Source organism: Microcaecilia unicolor, chromosome 1, assembly GCF_901765095.1.
Source record: "Microcaecilia unicolor chromosome 1, aMicUni1.1, whole genome shotgun sequence".
Classification (NCBI taxonomy): Eukaryota; Metazoa; Chordata; class Amphibia; order Gymnophiona; family Siphonopidae; genus Microcaecilia; species Microcaecilia unicolor.
Genome location: NC_044031.1, coordinates 93,671,840 through 93,697,083, shown reverse-complemented (window position 1 = coordinate 93,697,083; position 25,244 = coordinate 93,671,840). Strand labels below are relative to the sequence as shown.

The 25,244-nt window shown below is 42.9% G+C and overlaps 1 protein-coding gene across 3 annotated transcripts in view; it reads right to left on the bottom strand.

The window, feature by feature from the left end:
• PARD3 (par-3 family cell polarity regulator) overlaps positions 1–25,244 on the bottom strand; it is a 1,299,417-nt gene that overhangs the window by 642,110 nt on the left and 632,063 nt on the right. For all 3 annotated transcript variants that reach the window (XM_030199049.1, XM_030199057.1, XM_030199066.1), the window contains exon 12: positions 886–924. In XM_030199049.1, coding sequence (XP_030054909.1) covers positions 886–924 — 39 coding nt within the window. The remainder of the gene's footprint in view (positions 1–885; positions 925–25,244) is intronic.

The following is a 25,244-nucleotide window of genomic DNA, read 5'->3' as shown; positions in this document are numbered from 1 at the left end:
TGAGAAAACCTCTCTTCTAGTTTACTACATATACTTCAAAGTGACAAAATTGAGAAAAAACATTGGAATTCCTTTTGGATAAAAGGAGCTACACGGATCCAATTTATTATTATCAGGCTAGAGAGCCTTACAGCTATGCATGAGGCACACCTTTGTGTGGACAGGACACCTGATATGGCATGGTAGGCATCCATTATATGATAGAATCAACAACTTTCCACACCTCCATCCTTTCAAAGACCTTAACAGCATGCTTGATGTGCCCTGTGGTCTGCTAACTTATGAAGTGAGATTTTCAGATACTGTACATTTTCAGCTTTATGACACAGCCAATGCTGTTAATTGGCTTCAGTTTCATAGCTTTGATGTTGTGTTAGCACATTAAAATATTCACCTTTAGGGCTACAAATTTTCAAAGTACGATTGCCATAACCACATAAGCACTCTCTATATATTGTAACACTTTTACTATGGATTTATTTTACAAATATAATAATGAAAGAAAGCCTTTCACACAATTATCCATTAGAAGTGTCAAGAAATTTTGATTTTGGTCAAACTTACCAATACATAGGTATTGAAACTGAGCATTCTGGAGTAATGCAAGAGAACAAAACAAGACTGGTGATATCACAGAAAGATTGGTGTGAATCAGCATGCCCTTTCTTAAATTGCACTAAAGGCCAAAGATTGCAAGGTCTGCAATTTCTAGAAAACTGCAATTAAAAATAAGAGCTTACTAATCAAATACTCCCTGTAATTTTGCATGTACTGTGGGTTCCTTGGCCACAACTATTTGATATTCATTCTATAATATAGGAAAGGGACCTAGATATTAGTTATTTTTCCAAATGTTCTCAAAGCATGGAGAAAAAAAACACTTACCGACTCTCTTGCACCTGGCATCTGACTCGGTTCCATGTTCTAGAAAAAGGAAGAACAGAATAAAAACAGATCTGCTATTTACAACAGAATATACCATCTACCTAATGAAATTCAATAGCTCAGAACAAACTACAGTGTATGTGTTATGATGTTACAATCAGAGAAAAGCAAAAGGTAAAGTGATGGAAAAACAAAACCTAACAAAACACAATTTTCAGTCAGTACAGAAACCTAAGCGACCACTAGTGACCGGCAAAATTATAATAAAGGATTTTATCTTATTTGATTTTGATAAAAAAATGTTCTCCTCTTTAGTTACAAGAGAAACAAGAGACAGAGAAACATAAATCATGAAAGCCCTCAAGATTAAGGACTTTCTATTCACCACAGGAGTTCTATGACAGGATCACTAGAGGGAAAAGTTGGGGCAAAGAAATGCAGAAAGAACAGTGAACTCTAACTGGGCCATTTACATAATGAACACAGTATTTTGGACTGAGTGCAAAGAAGCAGCTTCACAGGAGAACCTTATGTCCTTGCCCCATAGCCCTTTTTGAGAGAGCTTTCAAAAACCAGTACATCTTAACACCTGAAGTTATGGGGTTAATTCTATATATATGGCTCCAAAATAGAGGCATCAACATCACACAGGCATGCCTAAGCCATTAGAGAATACAAGCATGTAGACATGCTCAATGGCAGGTATAAATTAGCATACGAAAGTGTGCCATACAGTGTGTGCAACTGATAGCATTCTGTAAGTTCTGCATGTCATTTGCTGAAACATCCATCACCTGCTCAGGTTCTACCCACATGTAAACCTCCCCCCTCCCCCGGCAGATACACGCTAACCTGTAAATTCTACATCGTGCGACTAGAGTTGCACGTGCAAATCTAGGCATATTCTGATTTATGCATGCAACTCAGTTGGTTTACAAGCCAATCTGTGCTGATAATTTGATGTTAACCAGCAATAATTGGCACTAATTGGGAATAATTAGAATGTAAGCATACTACTCACTAAGTGTATTCTATAAAGTAGTCCATGTAAATTCTATCATCCAGATCTGGCTATGGGAGGAGCACGGATGGGATGTGGGCATTCCTAAAATTTTTGTGCAGTGTTATAGAATAACCTGTTATGGAGAACATTCTACATATGACGCCTAAAAAAAAAAAATTGGCACTGAAATCAGTTCCTACTAAGCATATTCTATAATCTGTGCCTAGATTTAGGTGCCAATTATAGAAAAACTAGTAAAAAAGGCCCGTTTCGGTAGGCAATGAAACGGGCACTAGCAAGGTAATCCCCCACCCTCCCTCGCTGTCTCGCTCTGTCCCCTCAGAGACCCACGCCTCCCTCTCTCCCTTCCTTCCTTCCGAGTTCCAGACCCCCCTCCCTCCCTTTCAGTTCAAGGCCCCCTCATGCCCCTCCCACCGAACTACAGACTCCTCCCTCCCTCCGATTTCAACACTCCCCCCTGCATTACTGACCCCTGGACCCCCCTGTCACGACCCTCTCGACCCCTCCTTTCCACCAAAAACTCTCCCCCGCCGCGGTCGCATGCCTGTGCTGACGGGGGACCCCAACCCCCAACAGCTGAAGTCCTCTTCTCGTCTGTGCTGACGTTGCTTGCTGAATGGTCTTATCAAGTTTCTGTGCGTGCGTCTGATCAGATCATTCAGCAAGCAACACCAGCGCAGACAAGAAGAGGACTTCGGCTATCGGGGGTTGGGGTCCCCCCATCAGCACAGGTACGCGACGGAGTTGGCTCGCGCTGCTATGTTGTGATTGGGCACTGTCGCTGCTGACGCACCCGGAAGTGGGAGACGTCATCATTTCAGGAGATGGATACAGAAGCACGAATGCCTCAAGGCTTATGTCCACACAGTCCACACAGTCAGCTTCAGAACATTGGAGGTGCGTTTTATTATATAGGAGGATACTTTTAGTTCATATTTCAGCGCCTAAATCTATATGCATCCATGTAGACCAATGAAAACTTGGTGTAAATCCCTGCACGTAGATTTAGGTGCACTAGGCCACATTTTATAACTAGGCGCCTAAATTTTGGAATGCCCACGAAACGCCCATTTCCCCACCCATAACCATGCCCCTTTTGCCTGTGTGCATTAGAAGTTCAGCGCAGACCATTACAGAATGCACTTAGTGAGTTGTGCGTCTAAATTATAATCCGTGCCAATTAATGCTAATTATCGTTTAAGTGCTGTTATCAGTACTCATTAGCTTGTTAAGTTATGCCCATTGTTTTAGAATCCACGCTGATTTTGGCGCACATCTCTAGGCACACTATATAGAATCAATGGTCTGCGCCTAAGATAGGCGTGGGCATTTGCACCAGCTTTCATTGTTGTAAATGGTTGTGCCTAAATTTTAGTCGGTAGGTATGTTTTCCTTCCGTGCCAAATATAGAATCGGGCCCTAAGTGACTTTGGCGTGTACTTTTGCTTGTAAATGCCAATTACTGGTGCCTCTGACACACATATAAGTACATAAGTAATGCCATACTGGGAAAAGACCAAGGGTCCATCGAGCCCAGCATCCTGTCCACGACAGCGGCCAATCCAGGCCAAGGGCACCTGGCAATACTTCTATTCTAAATTACATGGACACTTGCCAAGTTATAGAATGAGGGGGTAAAAGTCTAGCCTATGAAAACTTTTAATAATTGATTTCATTTGCCATGTCTTCCACCAACATTAGATATAATATACTGTAAATCTAAGAAAGCTCTAAGTCTTAAGCCCATAAGAGGAGGAATTGTAGCAAACATTATCACAATGAACCCTGCTTGCCAAAAAGAGATACTTGGTGCTAGATTTACTAAAAGCTGCTACTGCATTAATGTGAGTTATCTATCATAGTTCCTGCTTTATATAATAGGACATGTTTTCTAATGGGGCATGTTAACAACATTAGTACTTGCTAATGCAGTAGCACACTTTAGTATATCTACCCCTTCAATCTGGGAAGAGATTTCCTTCCAGCAAGCCAGTGAGGTTGTATGTGTTACCTGGCCTTAAAATTTGGGAGTGGAAGCAAAAAAAAAAGAGTAAACCAAAATGTTTGAAAGTTTATAAGATAACTAATTTGAAGAGCCTGCATCTGAAGGCTCAAAGGTGAAGGTCATTAAACTTGGAAGCTGCCTTCTCTCCCACAGCCTAATTTGTTTTTGCTGACTAGAGTGCCAGAATTCTTAGAGAATGGAGGGAAAGGGAATGGAAAAAAAAATCAGAATTTTGCCAGGAAAATCAAGAATAAATTTGGCCGATTATATTAAGAATGTAGGAAGGGGTAAGGTTTAAACTGAGGGGGAGGAGGTCAGCAGTAAGTGTCAAGGTCCCACAATTTCCTTGGATTCAGCTCCATATGATATAGTACCGTAGATTAACAAGAAACAAATGCAGCTGACTGGAGGAAATCAGCTTCAAACAGAATCTCAGTACAACCTACACAGATCTGGGAATGCTGAAGAAGAGATTAATCCAGAATTCAGTAGTAAGGCAAATTATGAAGTATAAAGGATGAAACGGAAAGAAAATGTTTTTTTTTTAATACTAAAGAAATACTAAAGAAACAACATGAAACTCTTTTTGACCTACAGATCTGGTTCTACTCATAATGGGCAGAACGTTACGGGAGCTATCTACTCCATTTTGTCCATTTTTATTCTAACCTCATTTCTTCTATTCAATGTTAAAGCCCTTAGGTTTGTGTATTAAGATCCAGGTTACCACCTTGGGTTCCATCCTCTAGCTGTTTGGCTTATTTAAGAATTTCCTATAAGGAACAGTATCAAAGGCATTCCTGAAATTTAAGTAATCACATTCAGTGCATGCCCTTGATCCAGTTCTTTTGTCATCCAAAGAAACCGATTTGTTTAACATGATTTGCCTTCGGTGTTTCATCTTAAATGCCACTTTGTTTTAAGAATAACATTCTTCTCTCCCTGTCGCTACCTCTGTTACACACAGATATCACATCTATGGTCATGAAGTACAGTTATTCAAACTAAATTCCATTTTAGCAAGACACCTAGCAGAAAGATTTTTAGTAAGGGCTTATTTCCTATAGGTCTTTAAGAAGAGCATACATAGGGCTTTTGTTAATAAACAGACATATTGCTATAGCCTAGAAACTGTTTAAAGAATGATGCACAACTTAAATATTTTTTTAATTTTATTTTTTCCACTGTCATCTAAAATTTGCAAGATCATTGAACAACATGGTCAGATTATGAGGGTGCATTTCATTTTTTTACGGGGATATTCACTTTTTATTCACTGGGGGACCTAACAGAGGTTTTTTGGCATCTTCAAATTTACAAGAACTGTCATCAACCTCCTCTGTTTTGACCCAGGTAAGTGAGAAGATCACATTCGTGGTCACCTTTTTTTATGCCAAATTCATTGGCTATCAAGAGATTTTGTCTTTGAAAAACACCACAAAAAAGAGTATCAATTATGACATGCTAAGGATTGCACTACCACCTTTACAATTTGTGATTATTAGACTGTTTATTGTTATATGCAAGGAAGACATGGATAATGGAACACTGCAATTGTTTAAATAATAAATAGAATGAAACACCTATGATTCATCATTGCATCATAACGGGCAAACTTCTGAACAATATTCTCTCGGATTCTATACAGCACGACTTAAGTTGCACATGTAAATCCAGTTGTTAGTTAACAAGCAATTTAGTTAACTAACCAATCAGTGCCAATAATTGCCACAATTATTGACACTAAATGGCATTAATTAGAATTTATGTACAGAAATGTCTAAGCATATTCTATAACGTGATGTGCATAAATTCTAAGCTGCATAGTTGAAAGAGGGCATGGCCATGGGTGTGGAATGGGCAGATCGTGGGTGTTTCTAAAATCCACGCACATTGTTATAGAATACATCCAGTCCGTGTATACTTTTAGCATCAGCATTTACACCATGTTTTACTTGGCGTAACTGCCTGCGAATTTAGTCATGTGGACTGGCGATAAACCACATTGAAATTTAGGCTTATTCTGTAAAGTACACCTAAATTTAGGCAAGCGTTATAGAATATGCCTAGGTGTATTTCATTTCAGCGCTGATTTTTTTAGGTATTATATATAGAATCTAGTCCAATATGTACATCTGTGGATCATAGAGGGGATGAAAGAGATTGAAATAGTTAAAATGACAACAAAGATGGATATTTAAGAAGAGCTGTGTAAACTATTGGTTTTAGATAAAAATATTGGATGGAGTGTGAGAATATTGAGTAGAATGTTTTGAGTACCATTTAGTATATTGACTATCATTTTAAAGCAGCTAAAATTAAAAAAAAAAAAAAGTAGAAATTTATTTCATAGCTTCACTTTATCAGTACAGAATCTTCCTAACTAGTGATTTAAAATGAGATTTAAATGGATTTGATTTAAATCAAATTCACCCTGCTTCCTGGCTAGTGATTTAAATTGATTTAATTTAAATAAAATCTGCTCCACTACTTAGTCAATCTAAATGCTATCTTATCTATTTTAACTGCTATTGTTTCTCTGTCAAATGCTAAACCCTTCACCAGGGTCTGTCCTAGCAAATCACATACACAATTTTCAGGTTACAGAAACATATCAAATACACTCATTGTACAGACAATGAGTGTATTTTCACATTGCCATATAATGCATCCTAAATGCCAAACCTGTTCTTCACATATAATTACCAGTAGCCTTATAATAATTAACTTGTGCCCATAATGAAAGCACCTATCAACTGGATGTCCACCCTCATGGCTGAAGCATGCATATTTAAATTTGCAGTGTCCTCCAGTACCTACGCTATTTCTATATCTATCTTTATACTCAAGCTTTTTGCCACTAGCAGACCCATGAAATCCAACTGTGCTTGAATCTCATAACAATGCAACACATGATGTGCTGGGTAAGACCACTGCTCCATCTAGCCTAGCATCTTGTTTTTAACACTGATCAACCTGGGTTTCTTAAAAGAACCCAGTAGATTGTAATGAAGTAATCCATTTCCTGCTATTCACTTCCAGAAGTACAGGTTGCTGATCCTCAGGACTACCTAATTAATAATTATTAATGGACCTGTCATCTAAAATCATATCAAACCTTCTCTAAATCAAACTATGCCACTAGCCTTGGATGAATCTCCTGGGAACAATTTCTGTACTGTCAGTGTTGGGGCCCCTTCGCTTATAAGCTACACTTGACTGTTAATGTTTCAAGACAAGAATTATTTACAGATAACAGAAACATAGTGAAGACCTGCTAGCCTGGTAATACAACAATAGCTCTTATTATATCACTCACTGTTTGTGACAGGATTTTAACCAATCCATAAGTCTGATCCAGGGTCTAGATATGAAATACCATTTAAGAGTAGATTCTAGAACCTACGGGTTTTACTAGGTCATAGTAACATAGAGGGGCATAATCGAACGGCGCCGGGCATCTATATGGGCGGCCATCTAAATGGCCGGCACCGCAAAGAGAGGTCCCAAACCATATTAGCGAGAAAGATGGCCAGCCATCTTTCTTTCGATAATACGGTTGGGGCTGGCCAAATGTCAGAGATGGCCGGGTTTGAGATGTCCGGCATTGGTTTTTGCCAATAATGGAAACCGAGGCCGGCTTTCTCAAACCCGGCCAAATCCAAGGCATTTGGTCGTGGGAGGGGCCAGCATTTGTAGTGCACTGGTCCCCCTCACATGCCAGGACACCAACCGGGCACCCTAGGGGGCACTGCAGTGGACTTCAAAAATTGCTCCCAGATGCATACCTCCCTTACCTTGGGTGCTGAGCACCCCAAATCCCCCCCAAAACCCACTCCCCACAACTGTACACCACTACCATAGCCCTTAGGGGTGAAGGGAGGCACCTACATGTGGGTACAGTGGGTTCTGGGGGGGGTTGGAGGGCTCAACACTTACCACCACAAGTGTAACAGGTAGGGGGGGGGATGGACCTGGGTCTGCCTGGCTGAAGTGCACTGCACCCACTAAAACTTCTCCAAGGACCTGCATACCGCTGTCATGGAGCTGGGTATGACATTTGAGGCTGGCAAAAAATGTTTTTAATTTATTTTTTTAGGGTAGGAGGGGGTTGGTGACCACTGGGGGAGTCCGGGGAGGTCGTCCCCAATTCCCTCCGGTGGTCATCTGGTCAGTTTGGACACTTTTTTGAAGCTTGGTTCTGAAAATAAATGGACCATGTGAAGCCGGCGAAGTACTCGTCAGGGCAGGCTTTCCTTTTTCCATTATCGGGCGAGGCCGGCCATCTCATGACCACGCCCCTCCCCTGCTACCCTACCGACACGCCCCCTTGAAGTTTGGCTGGCTCCTCGATGGAAAGCAGTTGGCGCCGGCCAAAATCGGCTTTCGATTATACCGATTTGGCCTTGTTCAGGAGATCGTCGGCCATCTCACGATTTGTGTCGGAAGATGGCCGGTGATCTCCTTCTAAAATAAGCAGGATAGTATATGACGGCAGATAAAGACCACATGCTGCATTTAGTCTGCCCAAAAAGGCAGCCAAAGCTGTTCCTGCCACTCTGTGAAAGTTACATACCGTCATTATCAAATACAGCATCACCAATAGGTCAGACGTGCAATCATGGAAGAGTGTTTTTTTATAAATTGATGAATCATGGTCACATTTATTGTCAATACTTGATTAAACCAGTAATCCTACAATGTTGCAATCTGACAACATTTTACTCACTACCGAACATAATGTGTCTCCTCTTCCCCTCCGAGATACACTCATAGCATAGGAATGTGATATAACACACACATACTTATTCTTAATCTGTCTCTGCTATTCTCAAGGCACAGACCATAGAAGTCTGCCTGACACTGGTCCTATTTCCCAATCACTGGAGTTGCCAAGAAAGGCCACTCCAGCCCATCCAAATCTGCATTGCCATAATCTGGACACAGACTGTAAAAGTCGGTCTTGTTTTTGCCATATTTTGGGCACAGACTGTAGAAGTCCACCTGGTACTGGCCTTACATCCCTACTAATGCACTGACAAGTAATGATTTGATTCCATCCTTTTTCCATTTAAGGATCCTCTGGGTTTAAACATGTGCTTTTGAATTCAATCACTATTTTTGTCTCCATCACCTCACCCTGAAGGGCATTCCAGGCATTCACCATACTCTCCATGAAAAAGTACTTTCTGATATTACTCCAAAGTCTACCACCCTGTAATTTCAATTTATGTTCTCTAGTTCTACCACTTCCCCGTCTCTGGAAAAGATTAGTTTGTATGTTGATACCTTTCAAGTATTTAAAGTCTGTATTTTATCTCTCCTCTCCGTCCTTTCCTCATATTCAGGTCCTCAAGTTTTTTTCTCATATGTGTTATGACACAAACCCCATCACATTTTTGTCATTTTTCTCTGGACTGCTTCAAGTCTTTTAATATCCTTAGCTAGATAGGCTCAATGTGGCTTACAAGACACCGTATTGGGTCGATATTAAACAAATACAATCAGAAATAGGGTAAGGGAAGGTAGAGGTAGATGGGAACAATAAATGACAAAGGAAATAAGAAATAACGTTGTCTTTTAAATCAGTGCAGGGTTGAGGCAGCTAGGCAGATTCAGAAGGGCAGGCCTTACAAAACAAATAGGTCTTTAAAGTTCGCCGGAATTCTAGATGGTCATGTATCGCTTTCACTCTTTTTGGTAATGAATTCCACATTTGAGTACTTAAGTAGGTGAAATTGGACACGTAGGATGATTTATATTTAAGACCAATGCAATTAGGATAATGAAGATTCATATAGGTACGAGATGACCTGATACTATTCCTGGCTGGAAGATCAATCAGGGCAATCATATAACCAGGGGCTGCACTGTAGATTATCTTGTGGACCAGAGTACAAAGTTTAAGGTAATGCGGGCCATGATAGGGAGCCAGTGCAGTTTCAGTCGAAGAGGCATTCAAAAATGTATATGTGTAATTACAGAATATGGCTCAGTACGTCTAAATCTATGTGCTGGGATTTACATCATGTTTTCACTGGTGTAAATAGAGACATGTAGTTTTAGGCGCTGAGATATCAACTAAACATATTCTATATACCATGCCTAAATCTAGGTGCCGCTCATAGAATATACCTAGTTGGCATTGATTTTCACACTACTTTTTAGGCGCAATCTATAGAATCTCCCCCTATATGCCAACATTTTTTGATTGTGCTAATTTGTGTAGTTAACTGCATACATTTCTATGGGCATATAATTCTATCCATACCTATCTTATTTGTCCCCTTTGAAACAATTCTTTTCTGTCCAACTCCTTTGTCCTATTGCACCTTTTTTTCCTATGAACATTTTGGTCACCTCCCGAGATTGGTATTCAAATACTTCTATAATGGAGAATAAACATCTCAGTCTCAACAACTGACTGGAACATTCTCCTTCAGAGATCTACTGTAAAAAGATTTTGAAATGTAAATATTTATTCATTGTTACAGGAGCAAATGAGCTCTTGGCTCAAATGCATTTGCAACTAAATCTTGAAAGAAAGTTTTCACATGTGATGATTGGAAATGTTGCATATTCCAAGTCATGTCAATCTGTGAAAATTATTCTAAAAAAGCTGTTCCCTTTGCAGGAGAGTGCAGTTTTAAACAGTCAACATCCCCATTCACCAGGAGCCCTCCAATCCTTCTCCTCCCCAATGCGGGGCTCAAATCTTAAAAGGCATCCTTTCCCAACAAAACCCTTTCCTTCCAAGGATTGAAAACTTTATCCAGTTAAAAAAAAAATACTTAATGTGTGGTACCCTCCAATCCTTCTGAACTGACCCTGTATTCCTCTGACTTCCCCAAACACTTGACTTGTCCTGGACAGGTACTGGATTAAGGAGCACAGAAGTGATTCCCACTTGCTCCATGGTGGCCATCTTTGGAAATGACATATATTGACACCTAGTGGTTAAAAGGTACCAATGTGGTCATGGCAGAGTAGAGGACAACATTTTTTTTAATTACTTCTTTCACGAAAATGAACTACATCTCTGTAGATGGTTTTTTTTTTTTTTTTTTTTTTTTTTGGGGGGGGGGGGGTGAAACATGCCCATGAAGCTTTTCTCATATTTGCTTTCACAATATACAGCATTTTTTATTTGCATTCCACCTACGTCTAGACAGATCACAATAAAAACAATCATAAAGTACCACGTAACATCATATAAAACACATATATAACAAAAGAAAACACACTGCCTCATCTCTTCAATCTTTACTAACCACCTTTCTTAGGGGCCCTTTTACAAAGTGGTGGTAAACCCACCGCTTGGGCTTACTGTGCCCCAATCTGGAATGGGCGCCAGAAGTAGTTCCAGTCCTAGTGTGCGGTATTTCCGGCACTAGTGGAAATATTCAAAAAAATACTTCCGCAGGCACTAACTCGATTGTAATTGGGCACCGCATGCTACCCAGTTACCGCTGGGTTAGCAAGGGAGCCCTTACTGCCACTTCAATGGATGGTGGAAAGTGCTCCTCCCTGCATGGCCATCTTTTTTTTTTTTTTGCCCTTTTTACACACTGTAGTACAAAGGGCCTTACTGTGTGGCAAAAACAGTTGCAGTTTCTATTTTCTCTACTAATGGCCATGTGCTAATTTGCCCGTTAGGGTGTGGCCATTAGCGCACGAGCCCTTACCACCACATATTTTCTAGGCAGTAAGGGCTCCCATGTTAACTATGCACTAATCGGTTAATACATGGCAATGTAGCTGTGCTAACCGATTAGCGCTGGGTACTCCTACTCTCCACCCCCATCGCTAAAAAATATTTTCTACTTTTTTAACACATGGGTTCCATGTACTGAACACTACAAATTCTTACTACTCTCTAAAAAAATAAAAAAAAGTTCCTTTGTATTGCTTTGTGGAAGATATGATACAAATCAAATAAATTTAATTAAAGTGTAAGAAATTACTCAGCTTGTCACCACAGCACACACCAGTGTGTCATTAAAGCAGAATACAGCTATTGGCTACTTCTGCTAACAATGGTGACTATGTTCACACATCCTTATGTTTTCTTATGTGAATGTTACAACTATCATGAAATAAATGTTGAAAATCTCAATACACACATATCCACAAAACAATATCATAGAACGTGTATTAATTGTACCCCAAAATACAAGATAATCATGTCACTATCAAAGTTCCAAACACTTAATAGCAAACTGTCAGTGAAAATATTGGATTCTTTTAAAATTCTTAACCTCCATGGAATCATCTGTTTCATATATTCAACCACAGAAATGCTATGTAACTCTAATTTGATTAATGTTTTTTTGTGATGTCATCCAATTGGTCTGAGATTGCACATCATTACCAATTCTATGTCTTGAACAAAAAACTACCACAAGATGCCCAAGCATGCCCTGCAGTAGTGCTTTTTAAACTTCAGTAAGCACGCATTGGTGCTACGGCTTAGTAAAAGGGTCCTTTAATATGTAAAAATAAAAAAACAAATCACATAATTTAAATACGCTTTTTATACATCCTATACAGTATGAAACTAGGAATGGTGTTCTAGCATTTTTTTATTTTATTTTGTCATTCCCTCTTAGGAAAAAAATTATCTGACAGAAATTTTGGATACGCAACTCCAATTTACAGGGCTAAGCCCTTTTTTGGATAATAACTGCTAGTTTTCATTCCTTTTACCAGAAGAGCATACAACATTTTTGTGTGTGTATATATAAGCATATAGTTGTATGCAAAAGTTTAAGCACTCAAGGTCAAATTATCTGTTTGAATTAACCCCTGATGACAAAATCTCTGCAAAGTACAAAATTAAAAATATCTTTCTACCATGTTTAAAATATAATTACTAGCTATTTGCTAACAGATCCACTTTACACCCCTCTGCTTCTAACCATTGTTCTGTCAACAACCATGGACTCCTCAAGGCAGCTGCCTCACGATTTAAAAATAATTCTCTATTACAATGCAGGAGAAGGTTATTAAAACATTTTTTAAATGCTTCCAGCTAGCAACTTAAAACTTTCAGAAACACTGCTTAAAATGTGGACATTATATGGAGCTGCTAAAATCAAGGCAAAACCTGGAAATGCCCAAAACCAGTCAGATAAGCAAAACAGAATCCACAGATCACTGCAAAGAACCTACTGAAAAGTTTAGCAGGCACTGGAATAGTTGATCCTAGCTAAGTGATGCTAATATACAACAATGATTTGCACGGGAGAATTTTCTGGTATAAAAAATAAACATTTTCTAAGATTTGATCTTTAGTTGCCTAAAGTGAGCAAAAAAAAAATCTTTAAAAGCATAAAACTTTTTGAAAAATGTGCTCTGGACTGAAGAAACAAAAGCTGGCCTCAACCACATAAGATGCATTTGAAGAAAAAACTGTGAAGCATTTGATAAAAAATACCACCTTGTCAATTGTTATGAATGGGAAAGGAATGCTTTGGGGCTGTGTGGCAATGAACAGCACATTAAATATTATGCATGTGCAAGAAAGAATATGCTGATATTTTGTTGAATTTATTCTAACGTCCTATAGTCAGTAAAGACAATGGACCTGAAAAATGTTCAACATTTTCGTAAAACAAAACTCAAAAACCGACCTCACATTAAACCATGAAATGCTTACAGGAAAGAAAGGTGATGTTTTTGGAATGGCCTTTGCAGTCCCAATATTATTACATAGTAACATAGTAGATGTCGGCAGATAAAGACATGTATGGTCTATCCAGTCTGCCCAACAAGATAAACTCATTACATATGGTATGTATACCTGTTCTTGATTTATCCTTGCCATTTTTAGGGCATAGACCGTAGAAGTCTGCCTGGCACTGGCCTTGTTCTAAAATTTCTAAAGTTGTTGTGAAAGCCCCCGAAAAGTTCCACTCTGGCCCATGCAAATCTAATTCAGCCTCCATGAGGGCACAGAGTAGAAATCAGCCCAGCACTGGCTTTCCTACATAATTTCCCCTAATCTTTGGATCCGATCTTTCTAAAAAGGATTCCTTTGTGTTTGTCCCACACATTTTTGAATTCCGTTACTGTTTTTATCTCCATCACCTCCCACAGAGCAGGGCATTCCAGGCATCTACCATCCTCTCTGTGAAAAAATACTTCCTGACATTATTCGTGAGTTGGCCCCCTTTCAACTTCAATTCATGCCCTCTAGTTCTACCACCTTCCCGTCTCTGGAAAAGGTTTGTTTGCGAATTAATACCTTTCAAATATTTGAATGTCTGTATCACATCATCCCTGTTTCTCCTTTCCTCCAGGGTATACATGTTTAGGTCAACAAGTCTATCCACACACGTCTTGCTACATAAAACCTCTACCATTTTTGTTGCTTTTCTCTGAACCACTTCAAGTATTTTTACATCCTTAGCAAGATAAGGCCTCCAAAACTGAACACACTACTCTAAGTGGGGCATCACCAATGACTTGTACAGGGGCATCAACACCTTCTTTCTTCTGCTGGTTATACTCCTCTTTAAGGTAACACACCGGATTTGTATACTTGAGCCATTAAGGTAACGCGCTGAATTTGTATACTTGAGCCATTAAGTTTCTTCAGCGATTCACATCGATTCCTGGATGATTACAGCATTTTTTAAAACTATGGAAGCTGGATTTAACTGAGCTTTCTGTGCTCATGTTCTCATGATTTCAGTATGTTCAGTGATTTTGCCATTAAGGTGAGATTTTTTTGGAAGAGCACCAAACACCAGCAATAAGTGTTCTACAGTTTCACTGGAACATTGATATTTTTCACTGGACAGTTATTTGATTTTCAACAAGTCCCAGGTTCTCATTGAGTGTATGACATTGAGACCTTCGGGGTGAAGAAACATTTATGGCTGATTTATTGATACAGATTGTAGTTCATTAATCAACATATTTGTGGACATTATTCCAGCTTTCTATACACATGGTTCATAAATATATGTTAGGATTATTAGTGTGTATAGTGTTATTGTATAACAAATATTTGAATGACATCTGTTTGTTCTTTGTAACATTTCCTTTTCTTTTTACTTTCTATTATGAATATTGTATTTCCATTATATATCATACATGATTTAATTATTGCATATTTAGTATCCTGTGACATTTTGGGATAGTATTTAAATGTTAAATGTCAGACCCTTGACCATTCTTCAAGGATCTAGCAGTAAGGAAATCCCTTCTCATGGTTTCTACTCCCCCTCCAGGGTATCCACTCTATTGGCTATCTTCGTGTCATCTGGAAAAAGGCAAACTTTTCTTTCTAACCCTTCAGCAATGTCTCGCACACAAATATATATTATTGAAAATCTGTGGGCAGATTTCAAATATAAGAGACCTAAGAAAATATCTGAGCTACTAGAGTTATGCAAAGAAGTATGGGAATAAATCCAAAGCAATAACAGAAAGGCCTATAGGAGTAGGGTCGTTCCCACATGCTAAGGCCATTTTAATTGCATCCATAAAATGGACTGTTTTCTATTTTTTGTTTTTGCATTAATGGATATGCGCTAATGTGCAATCATTTTTAAAAATTACTATATAAGCACTTACTACAATCCATTTTATAGGTGATAAAGGCTCACTTGGTATCCCTGTACATTCAGTGCACAGAAATGTACATGTGCTAACTGATTAAAGCAGAAATGCCCATTCTCCAATCATGACACAGTCCCCCCCCCCCCCCCCCCCAAAAAAAAAAATAATAAATTTGGAAATATTTTTTTATCACTAAGTTAGCACATGCACATTTTGGAGTTATCACACAGAAAAGGAGGAAAAAGCTCCAGTTTTTTTCATGCTGGAGTTATAGCATGATACCTAAGTGCATCTCACAGTACTCCATTTTTAGTTGTGTTAGGCGCGCGTTGGTAAAAGGGCCCCATAGGAAACATTTGGAAGTTGTTATTTCCGCCAAAGGTGGTGGTACTAATTTCAAAGGGTGTTGAAACTTTTACTCCTGCCATCTGCACTATTCTATTACTAAAGGGTCCTTTTATCAAGCTAGTGACAGGAGATGTTTTTGCCATGCGTTGAGGCCCTTTTTACCGCAGCAGATAAAAAGGCTGAAAAAAGAAATGGCCATGTGGTAAGATTTCACTTACCGGATAGCCATGTGTTGGGTGGGGGAGTACCTACCGCCACCCACTGAAGTGCGGTAAGGGTTCCCACACTTACCAGGCGGTAACCGGGTAGTGCATGATGCTGCCTTATTACCACCGGGTTAGCGCCTGCAGAATTATTTTTTGAATATTTCCGTTGGAAATGCCGTTAGCCCAGCTTTATCCAGTTAGCACATAAAAATCCTGACGTGATAGCTGTACAATACAGGAATTCCCACTCTTCACCCATTATATGGCCCCTCAAAAAGAATATTTTAAAAAATAGTTAACACGTACATAGTACGGGCAAACAGGAAAATAACCACAAAACACTTTTATGCATTTTGCTGGAAACCTTTTCTCATGTGTTAACTGTGTATTAGAGCTTAAAACTCAGTAAAAGGGCTCCTTTTTTAGCTCAAGGTTTATATATGTTCATGGCTACGGAAACAATTATTATTTGTGATTTGTACTGTTTTTGATCTGAGGTTTGTGATGTATTTTATTACTGTGTATGCAACTCTGTAGTCTGCCAAGAATGTAGGATTGTGCGGAATAGAAATTTGAAATAAATACGGTGCAGAAAATTTCTGAGCAGTTCTCACATGTTAAATATATGCTACTATGAGGACCGTGAAGGCATGAAACACACATTTTTTAAAATTTTAATTTGTTTTGTTTTTGCATTTGTGCATTATTCATTAATTGATCAGTACTAACATTTTTGGTTTCTATTCCTTCCTTATTATTTGGGGCTCTGTGCAGATTCAAAGCTTTAGAGAAAAGTGAGCAGATGAAATGGAAGCTGAACAAAAAGCCATGTCTGAGCAGAGTGAAGGTTAATGATCTGGGGTCAGTGAAGAGAATTTGTCTGATCATTTGAATAAAGAAGGATTTATAGTTGATTAATGGTTGTAGATGAGGATTAGGATCATATGTTCTAATATAATTCCTCAGTGAGTTTGGCAGGGAAGGGGCCACAGTCTGATCAGATGTAGAAGAAACTTGAATAGGGAAATATGTAATTTTTGTGACTGCTGAGCATGACAGCATAATTGCATGACAGCATAATTAAAATGCAAATTCTTCTTGACTAACTTCACTGGTTTATATTGTCCAGGTGGATTTCATTTGCCTTATGGTGGGGCGGACATAGCCACTTAATTCATGTCATAGCAGTATCTCACCAACTGTTACCTCCAAAAAGCAGCATTATAGGGCTGCTGGGCTAGTTGAACATTGCCTATATGCATGAAGAAGCAGGTGGATTGTGTAATATGAAAGCATATGACTGAATGCATGGGGCTGCAGCATAGTTGTATCATTTCTAGATGTGGTAAAGGGATGATCCACTGTAGATAGTCTGCTATGGGACCAACAACTAATTGCCTCTTAAGGACCAGTCTGAAGGGAAAGTTGTGATGAAGTTCTTGTTGTATACTGTCTATTCATCAATTGTGAGGTTTAATAAAGCTAACTCGAAAAAAATACCAAGGGAGAGACAAAAATATATACTGTAGAAAAGCAGAGTCAATCCCGAAACTATGAAAATTTGGTAATATCTGCAGAGGACCCCACCAGAATCACAAATGTGATAATTTTATTTATTTATTTTATTTATTTATTGCATTTGTATCCCACATTTATCCCACCTCTTTGCAGGCTCAATGTGGCTTACAATTCTTCAAGGGTGATGGATAATACCCAAGATCCAAATAATTTTTGTGAGAGTTCACGGAAAGCTCAGTATAGGCTGTCTCAGCAGCCGAGCACAACTTCAGTGAGTCTAGCCACAAATTAGCGGCTCACTTGAAAGGCTCTATACATCATAAATTGCTCCCCTAAAAGAACTCACGAGTGAAACAGTGATCTAAAAGTGTAAATACACAAAATTAGTGAAAATAATTGAACACTTAGGTGAAGTTCTCTGTCAATTTTACATAACCAAAAATCATAAGATGGAGGAAAACAGAAAAGCTTCATCAAAAATCTATTTGATAGAGTGAGGTTAACATCAATTGCCTCATTAACTCTTAATCACACTGAAAATGGGGAAACAAACGAGAGCAAACATCTGAACTTTGCCGCTCCTAGCCGTGAGTTTCAAATGTCCTACAGAAATTTCCATTTCAAAAAAGATCTTCCTCAGGGACGCCAGTGTATGCAGTGAAAATATCCTCCATCTCAAATTGATCCCGCGGAAGTGCCTAAATAGCAGATAGTACGTCCATGTCGAATTTCCAAGTTGAGAAGGTAACCAATGGTCTATCAGAACGTCATGTTCCACTCAATGGTAAAATTATGTATCATACCTGATAATTTTCTTTCCATTAATCATAGCTGATCAATCCATAGACTGGTGGGTTGTGTCCATCTACCAGCAGGTGGTGATAGAGAGCAATCCTTTTGCCTCCCTATATGTGGTCATGTGCTGCCGGAAACTCCTCAGTATGTCGATATCCAAGCTCCATCCGCAGGACTCAGCACTTAGAGAATTACACCCACAAAGGGACACTCTGCCCAGCTCACCACCACCGAAACGGGGGAGGGGAATTAACCCAGCTCATCCCCACACAAGTGGGGGAGGGGAATCCGTCCAGCTCATCCCCGCGGAGCGGGGGAGGGACACCACCCCGCCGATGCGGGGGGGATCTGGCTTATCCTGGAACCGCAACCGCGGGAGGAGCTGACTGACCCTAACACCGCCGAAGCGGGAGGGGTACAAAGCTGCCCTACAGCCGCAAGAAGCGGGAGGGAGCGCCGGCAGAATTTAAGTCTCAATCCAGCCCCGTAAAACGGAGGGGAGAGGAATGCAGCAGCTCACTGTAACACAAACTCATCTCAACTCTTGAAGAATCCAATTGAAAAAACTTGAACACGAAGTCCTCCTGAAGGAACTGAAGACTAAACTTGAACCTGAAATGCAACCAGAATATAACCAGTAGAGATATCTGGGAGGGGCTATGGATTGATCAGCTATGATTAATGGAAAGAAAATTATCAGGTATGATACATAATTTTACCTTCCATATCATCATGCTGATCAATCCATAGACTGGTGGGATGTACCGAAGCAGTACTCACCCAGGGCGGGACATAGAAATCCCTGACCGCAACACTGAAGCTCCAAACCGGGCCTCCGCCCGAGCAGCCACAGTCAAGCGGTAATGCCTGGAGAAGGTATGGGCCGATGCCCAAGTTGCCGCCTTGCATATCTCTTCCAAGGAGACGGACCCGGCCTCTGCCATCGAGGCCGCCTGAGCTCTAGTGGGGTGAGCCTTCAGCTGAATAGGCGGCACCTTCCCCGCGGCCACATAAGCCGCTGCAATGGCTTCCTTGACCCATCTTGCCACTGTAGGCTTAGCAGCCTGCAGACCCTTACGAAGACCTGCAAACAGGACAAACAGATGATCCGATTTCCGGAAATCATTGGTCACTTCCAAGTATCTGATGATGACTCGTCTCACATCCAGAAATTTGAGAGCAGAGTATTCCTCTGGGTAGTCCTCCCTACGAAAGGAAGGGAGATAGAGCTGCTGATTCACATGGAAGCGAGAAACAATCTTGGGCAGGAAGGAAGGCACTGTGCGAATAGTCACTCCTGCCTCAGTGAACTGCAGAAAAGGCTCTCGACATGAGAGTGCCTGGAGCTCGGAAACTCTTCTGGCTGAAGTGATAGCCACCAAAAAGACTGCTTTCAACGTCAGGTCTTTCAGAGATGCCCTCGACAAGGGTTCAAAAGGCGGCTTCTGCAAGGCTCTTAGCACCAGGTTGAGATTCCACACAGGCACCACTGAGTGCAGAGGAGGGCACAGGTGATTAACTCCCTTGAGGAAACGTACCACATCTGGCTGCGAAGCCAGGGAAGCACCCTTCAGGCGGCCCCTGAAGCAAGATAGAGCCGCTACCTGGACTTTAAGGGAACTGAGCGACAGGCCTTTCTCCAGACCTTCTTGCAGGAACGCCAGCACTGAAGAAATTGGAGCAGTGAAGGGAGAAAGTGAGCCTGCTTCACACCACGCTGCAAAGGTACGCCAAACCCTGGCGTAAGCAGTAGAAGTAGAGTGCTTCCTCGCTCTCAGCATAGTGGCGATGACCTTGTCTGAGAAGCCCTTCTTCCTCAGACGCTGCCGCTCAATAGCCAGGCCGTAAGACCAAAGGGGGAGGGATCCTCCATCACCACGGGACCCTGATGCAACAGGCCCTGCTCCACTGGCAGCCGCAGAGGGTCGTCCACTGAGAGCCTGATCAAGTCCGCATACCAGGGACGTCTGGGCCAGTCCGGACCCACCAGGATTATTCGGCCCGGATGCTTTGCCACCCGATCTAGTACCCTGCCCAACATGGGCCAGGGCGGGAACACATAGAGAAGCTCCTGTGTCGGCCACTGTTGGAGAAGAGCATCTACTCCCAGAGATCGAGGGTCCCGTCCTCTGCTGAAAAAGCGCGGCACTTGGCAATTGGCCGATGACGCCATCAGATCTAGGCTCAGCTGGCCCCAGCGCTTCGTGATGTCCAAGAACACCTGAGACGATAACTGCCACTCTCCGGGATCCAAGGTATGGCGACTGAGAAAGTCCGCCTTGACATTCATGACTCCGGCAATGTGGGCCGCTGACAGCTGTTCCAGGTTCGCTTCCGCCCACTGGCATAGATTCATGGCTTCCTTGGCTAGAGGGGCGCTCTTGGTACCTCCCTGGCAGTTGACATAGGCCACAGCCGTGGCATTGTCCGACAGGACCCGTACTGGCTTCAACGCCAGTACCGGGAGGAACTCCAAAAGCGCCAACTGAATGGCTCTGAGTTCCAGGAGGTTGATAGACCACTTTGCCTCTGCAGGAGACCAGAGCCCCTGCGCTGTCCTTCCCAAGCAGTGGGCTCCCCAGCCCATCAAAGAGGCGTCCGTCGTGACGACAATCCACTCCGGGGTCACAAGAGGCATCCCTGCAGACAACTTGTCTGTCTTCAGCCACCAGCTCAGCGCCTTGTGCACTGCTGGGTCCAAGGGAAGGCGCACAGCATAATCCTCCGACACCGGAGTCCAGCGCTGCAGCAGAGAGTGTTGTAGTGGTCTCATATGAGCCCTGGCCCAGGGCACTACTTCCATGGTGGCCGTCATAGAGCCCAACAGCTGCACATAGTCCCAAGCCCGAAGCGGAGAGGCTACTAGGAACTGGTCCACCTGAGCCTGAAGTTTGACAATCCGATTGTCCGGCAGGAACACTCTGCCTACTTGGGTGTCGAATCGAACTCCCAGATACTCCAGGGACTGAGTCGGGCGCAGCTGGCTTTTCTCCCAGTTGATGATCCACCCCAGGGAGCTCAAAAGAGCAATCACCCGGTGCACAGCTTTGCCGCACTCTGCATAAGAGGGGGCTCGGATCAACCAGTCGTCCAGATAAGGATGGACTTGTACTCCTTCCTTTCGCAGGAAGGCCGCGATGAACACCATTACTTTGGAGAAGGTCCGCGGAGCAGTAGCCAACCCGAACGGGAGGGCTCTGAACTGGAAGTGTCGGCCCAGGACTGCAAAACGCAGAAAGCGTTGATGAGGAGGCCAGATGGGAATATGCAAGTACGCTTCCTTGATGTCCAAGGATGCCAGGAACTCCCCTGCCTTCACTGCCGCTATAACAGAGCGGAGAGTCTCCATGCGAAAGTGCCGAACTTTCAAGGCCCGATTGACCCCTTTGAGGTCGAGGATAGGCCGTACAGAACCTCCTTTCTTTGGTACCACAAAGTAAATGGAGTAACGTCCCTTGCCAAGCTGATTTTCTGGCACCGGAACGACCGCACCCAGGCGGATCAGATTGTCCAAGGTCTGCTGCACTGCCACAGCTTTGACCGGAGACTTGCAGGGAGAGAGTACAAACCCGTCTCTTAAGGGTCGGCAGAACTCTAGCTTGTAGCCGTCTCTGATGACTTCCAGCACCCAAGCGTCTGAAGTTACCCTGGTCCACTCGCCCAGAAACGAGGACAGGCGTCCTCCAATCTGCACTGGGCCATGGACCAGGACCCTGTCATTGGGTACGAGACCCTGGGGGAGGACCAGAGGGCGCACCTCCGGGACGGCGGTCTCTGCGAAAGGAATGCTGCTTGGGGGAGAAGTTCCTCTTGAATGAAGAGGGGGCAGAGGTGCCCGACTTGCCCGGGCGGTACCGACGGGCTTCCTGAAACCGTCCTCTGGAGATACCGGGGCGAGCACTGGCCCGAGCCCTGACCTCTGGTAACCTCTTGCCCTTAGACGTGCCGAGATCGGTCACAATTTTGTCCAGCTCGACCCCAAAGAGCAGCTTGCCTTTAAAAGGCAACTTAGCCAGGCGGGACTTAGAGGCGTGGTCCGCAGACCAATGTTTCAGCCAAAGCCACCGCCGCGCAGAGATTGTCTGAGCCATACCTTTAGCCGAGGCACTCAAGACATCATACAGCAAGTCTGCCAAATAAGCCAAGCCCGATTCCAGGGCCGGCCAATCAGCCCTCAAGGAAGGATCCGAGGGGGAAGCCCGCTGCACAATCGTCAGGCACGCCCTGGCCACGTAGGAGCCGCAAACTGAGGCCTGCAAACTTAAGGCAGCCGCCTCGAAGGACGACCTTAAGGCCGCCTCCAATCTTCTGTCTTGGGCGTCCTTTAGGGCCGTGCCACCTTCCACCGGCAACGCCGTTTTCTTAGTCACCGCAGTGATTAAAGAATCCACGGTAGGCCAAAGAAAGGCCTCCCGTTCACTTTCAGGCAAAGGATAGAGGCGGGACATAGCCCTAGCCACTTTGAGGCTCGCTTCCGGGACATCCCATTGAGCCGAAATTAAGGTGTGCATGGTATCATGCACGTGGAAGGTTCTAGGCGGGCGCTTCGTCCCCAGCATAATGGCGGAGCCAACAGGGGCTGAGGGAGAGACGTCCTCTGGAGAGGAAATCTTCAAAATGCTCATGGCCTGCACTAATAGGTTGGGCAAATCCTCTGAGCGAAAGATCCGCGCTGCAGAGGGGTCATCCGCTCCATCCGAGCGGGAATCCGTCTCCTCCAAGGAATCCCCAAAGGACCGTTGGGAGAACTCAGATACGCTGCCCTCATCTAAATCAAAGGAAACAGAGTCCTCTAAGGCCTGGGAATCCACCCGAGGGCGTTTACTTCCGGGGGCCTCAACCTCTTTATCGGACAAGGGAGAAGGGGCAGCGTTTTGCATAAGGAAGGCCTGATGCAGCAGCAAAATAAACTCGGGGGAGAAACCCCCCAGACTGTGCACTTCACCAGCCTGGGCCACAGCCCTAGACGCACCCTCAACCGGCGCTCGCAAGAGCGGGGGAGAGACATGCTGCGCATCCAAGATGGCGTCCGGCGCGACACTCCGCGAAGGAGCCATGCGAGAAGAACGGCGCTTAACTTTAGCCGCTATTTTGCCGTCGCCCAAATCAAGGGCGGCCATGGCATTAACGTCTCCCAGCTCAAGGGCGGCCCAAGAAGAAGCCGTCCGAGCAGAGTGGCCGGCCAAGATGGCGGAGGCGAGCAGCGGGGGATGGGCGTTTATGGCGGGAAAAACCGCCGCACCGGAGGAAGACCCGGGACACTGACCGGCCTCCAAACTGACACCCAACAAGGGCGAATCAGACTTTAAGACCCCCGCATCCCCGCTAGAAGCGCACACACGGTCCGGGGAGCGATTCTTCGCGCCCTCGCCCTCCGACGCCATAGGCCACGTGGAGATCGATCAGGGAACCCCCTGCCCGCTATAAAAAGGTAAAAATTACCTGCTCCTCGCTCCGAGCTGTAACGACCTGGTGTCCCAGTGAGTAGCTGCACTAAACGTTTAAATAAAAGTCGAAATAAACGCCCTTAAGGACGTCCAAAATTTTTTTTTTTTTTTTAACGGAGCCAGTGGGAGGGGGGAGAAAAGGAGGGACCTGGCGCCACCAGGTTTGCACTTGCTCAAGAAGAGCCCTCAACCCCAGGTACTCAACAAAACCTAAAAATTAGGCTTGGAGACCTAGCCAGAGCTGCTGCTGTGTGTGACCACCACCTGCTGAGATAGAGAACATACTGAGGAGTTTCCGGCAGCACATGACCACATATAGGGAGGCAAAAGGATTGCTCTCTATCTCCACCTGCTGGTAGATGGACACAACCCACCAGTCTATGGATTGATCAGCATGATGATATGGAAACTTTCATTAAGTCCATTTGGAATAACTGCGTTCAATTCAAAGCTCCAATATTGTTCACGCATGGACACGAAAGCTTCACGAACGCTTCACGATCTCTCTGAAAATGTGAAGAAATCGGTCCCATCACAAACCCTGTATCTCTTCAAAAGTATGTCCATATTCAACACAGTGGTTGACCATAGGGGCTGTAAGTCTACTCCAGTGTTCACTTAAGCGCTAATTGCCCTACTAGTTCACCCTACATAAATTTTCAAACAGAGACATATGATCACGTAAACTACATTTGTAGATAGGCAATTTGTCTCCCCTTTCAATTTGTAAAACTTCAGGGTGGCTGGGTTTTGCCAAACATTCAGAGTCAAAGACATGGGGCAAGCCTTACAATGTCCACGGGGTTTGTGACCTTCACTTCGTGTCTGCTGCAATTCAACTTGAGAATTAAAAGTTGCAGATACCAGATGGTTTGACAGGTTCTTACCCCTGGAAAATGCTATACAAGGGTGAGTCTGAAACACTCAATGTAATTGAAGGACATGCCAATGTTTGTGTATGCTCTGAGCTATAGCAGCAGATTTCTCCGAATGAGACAGGATGCATATTTGCTTATCCTGAGGTTCTCTATGATTGTATTTTAACAAGAGTTCAGGATTAGCATAACGAGCCCTGCGATATGCTTGTTTAATCACAGGACCAGGGTAGCCCTTCGCCAAAAAGCGCTGTGTTAAGATGTGGGCTTGCTGTTGAAATTCCTCCAATTTACTACAAATCCTTCTACTACGAAGGAATTGACCAACAGGGACTGCTTTTTTCAATTGGCGAGGAAGGCAGCTGTCATATTGAAGATAATTATTTCTGTTGGTGGATCTACGATAGACGGTGATAGCAAGACGATTGTGTATTTGTGATACCTTAGTGTCTAAAAAAGTGATTTGAGTCTTACTGTATGGATGGGTAAATTGTAAATGGGGATCCAAGGTGTTAATCCAGACCATAAATTGCTCCAATTCTTCTTCAGACGCCATCCATACAAAAAAATATA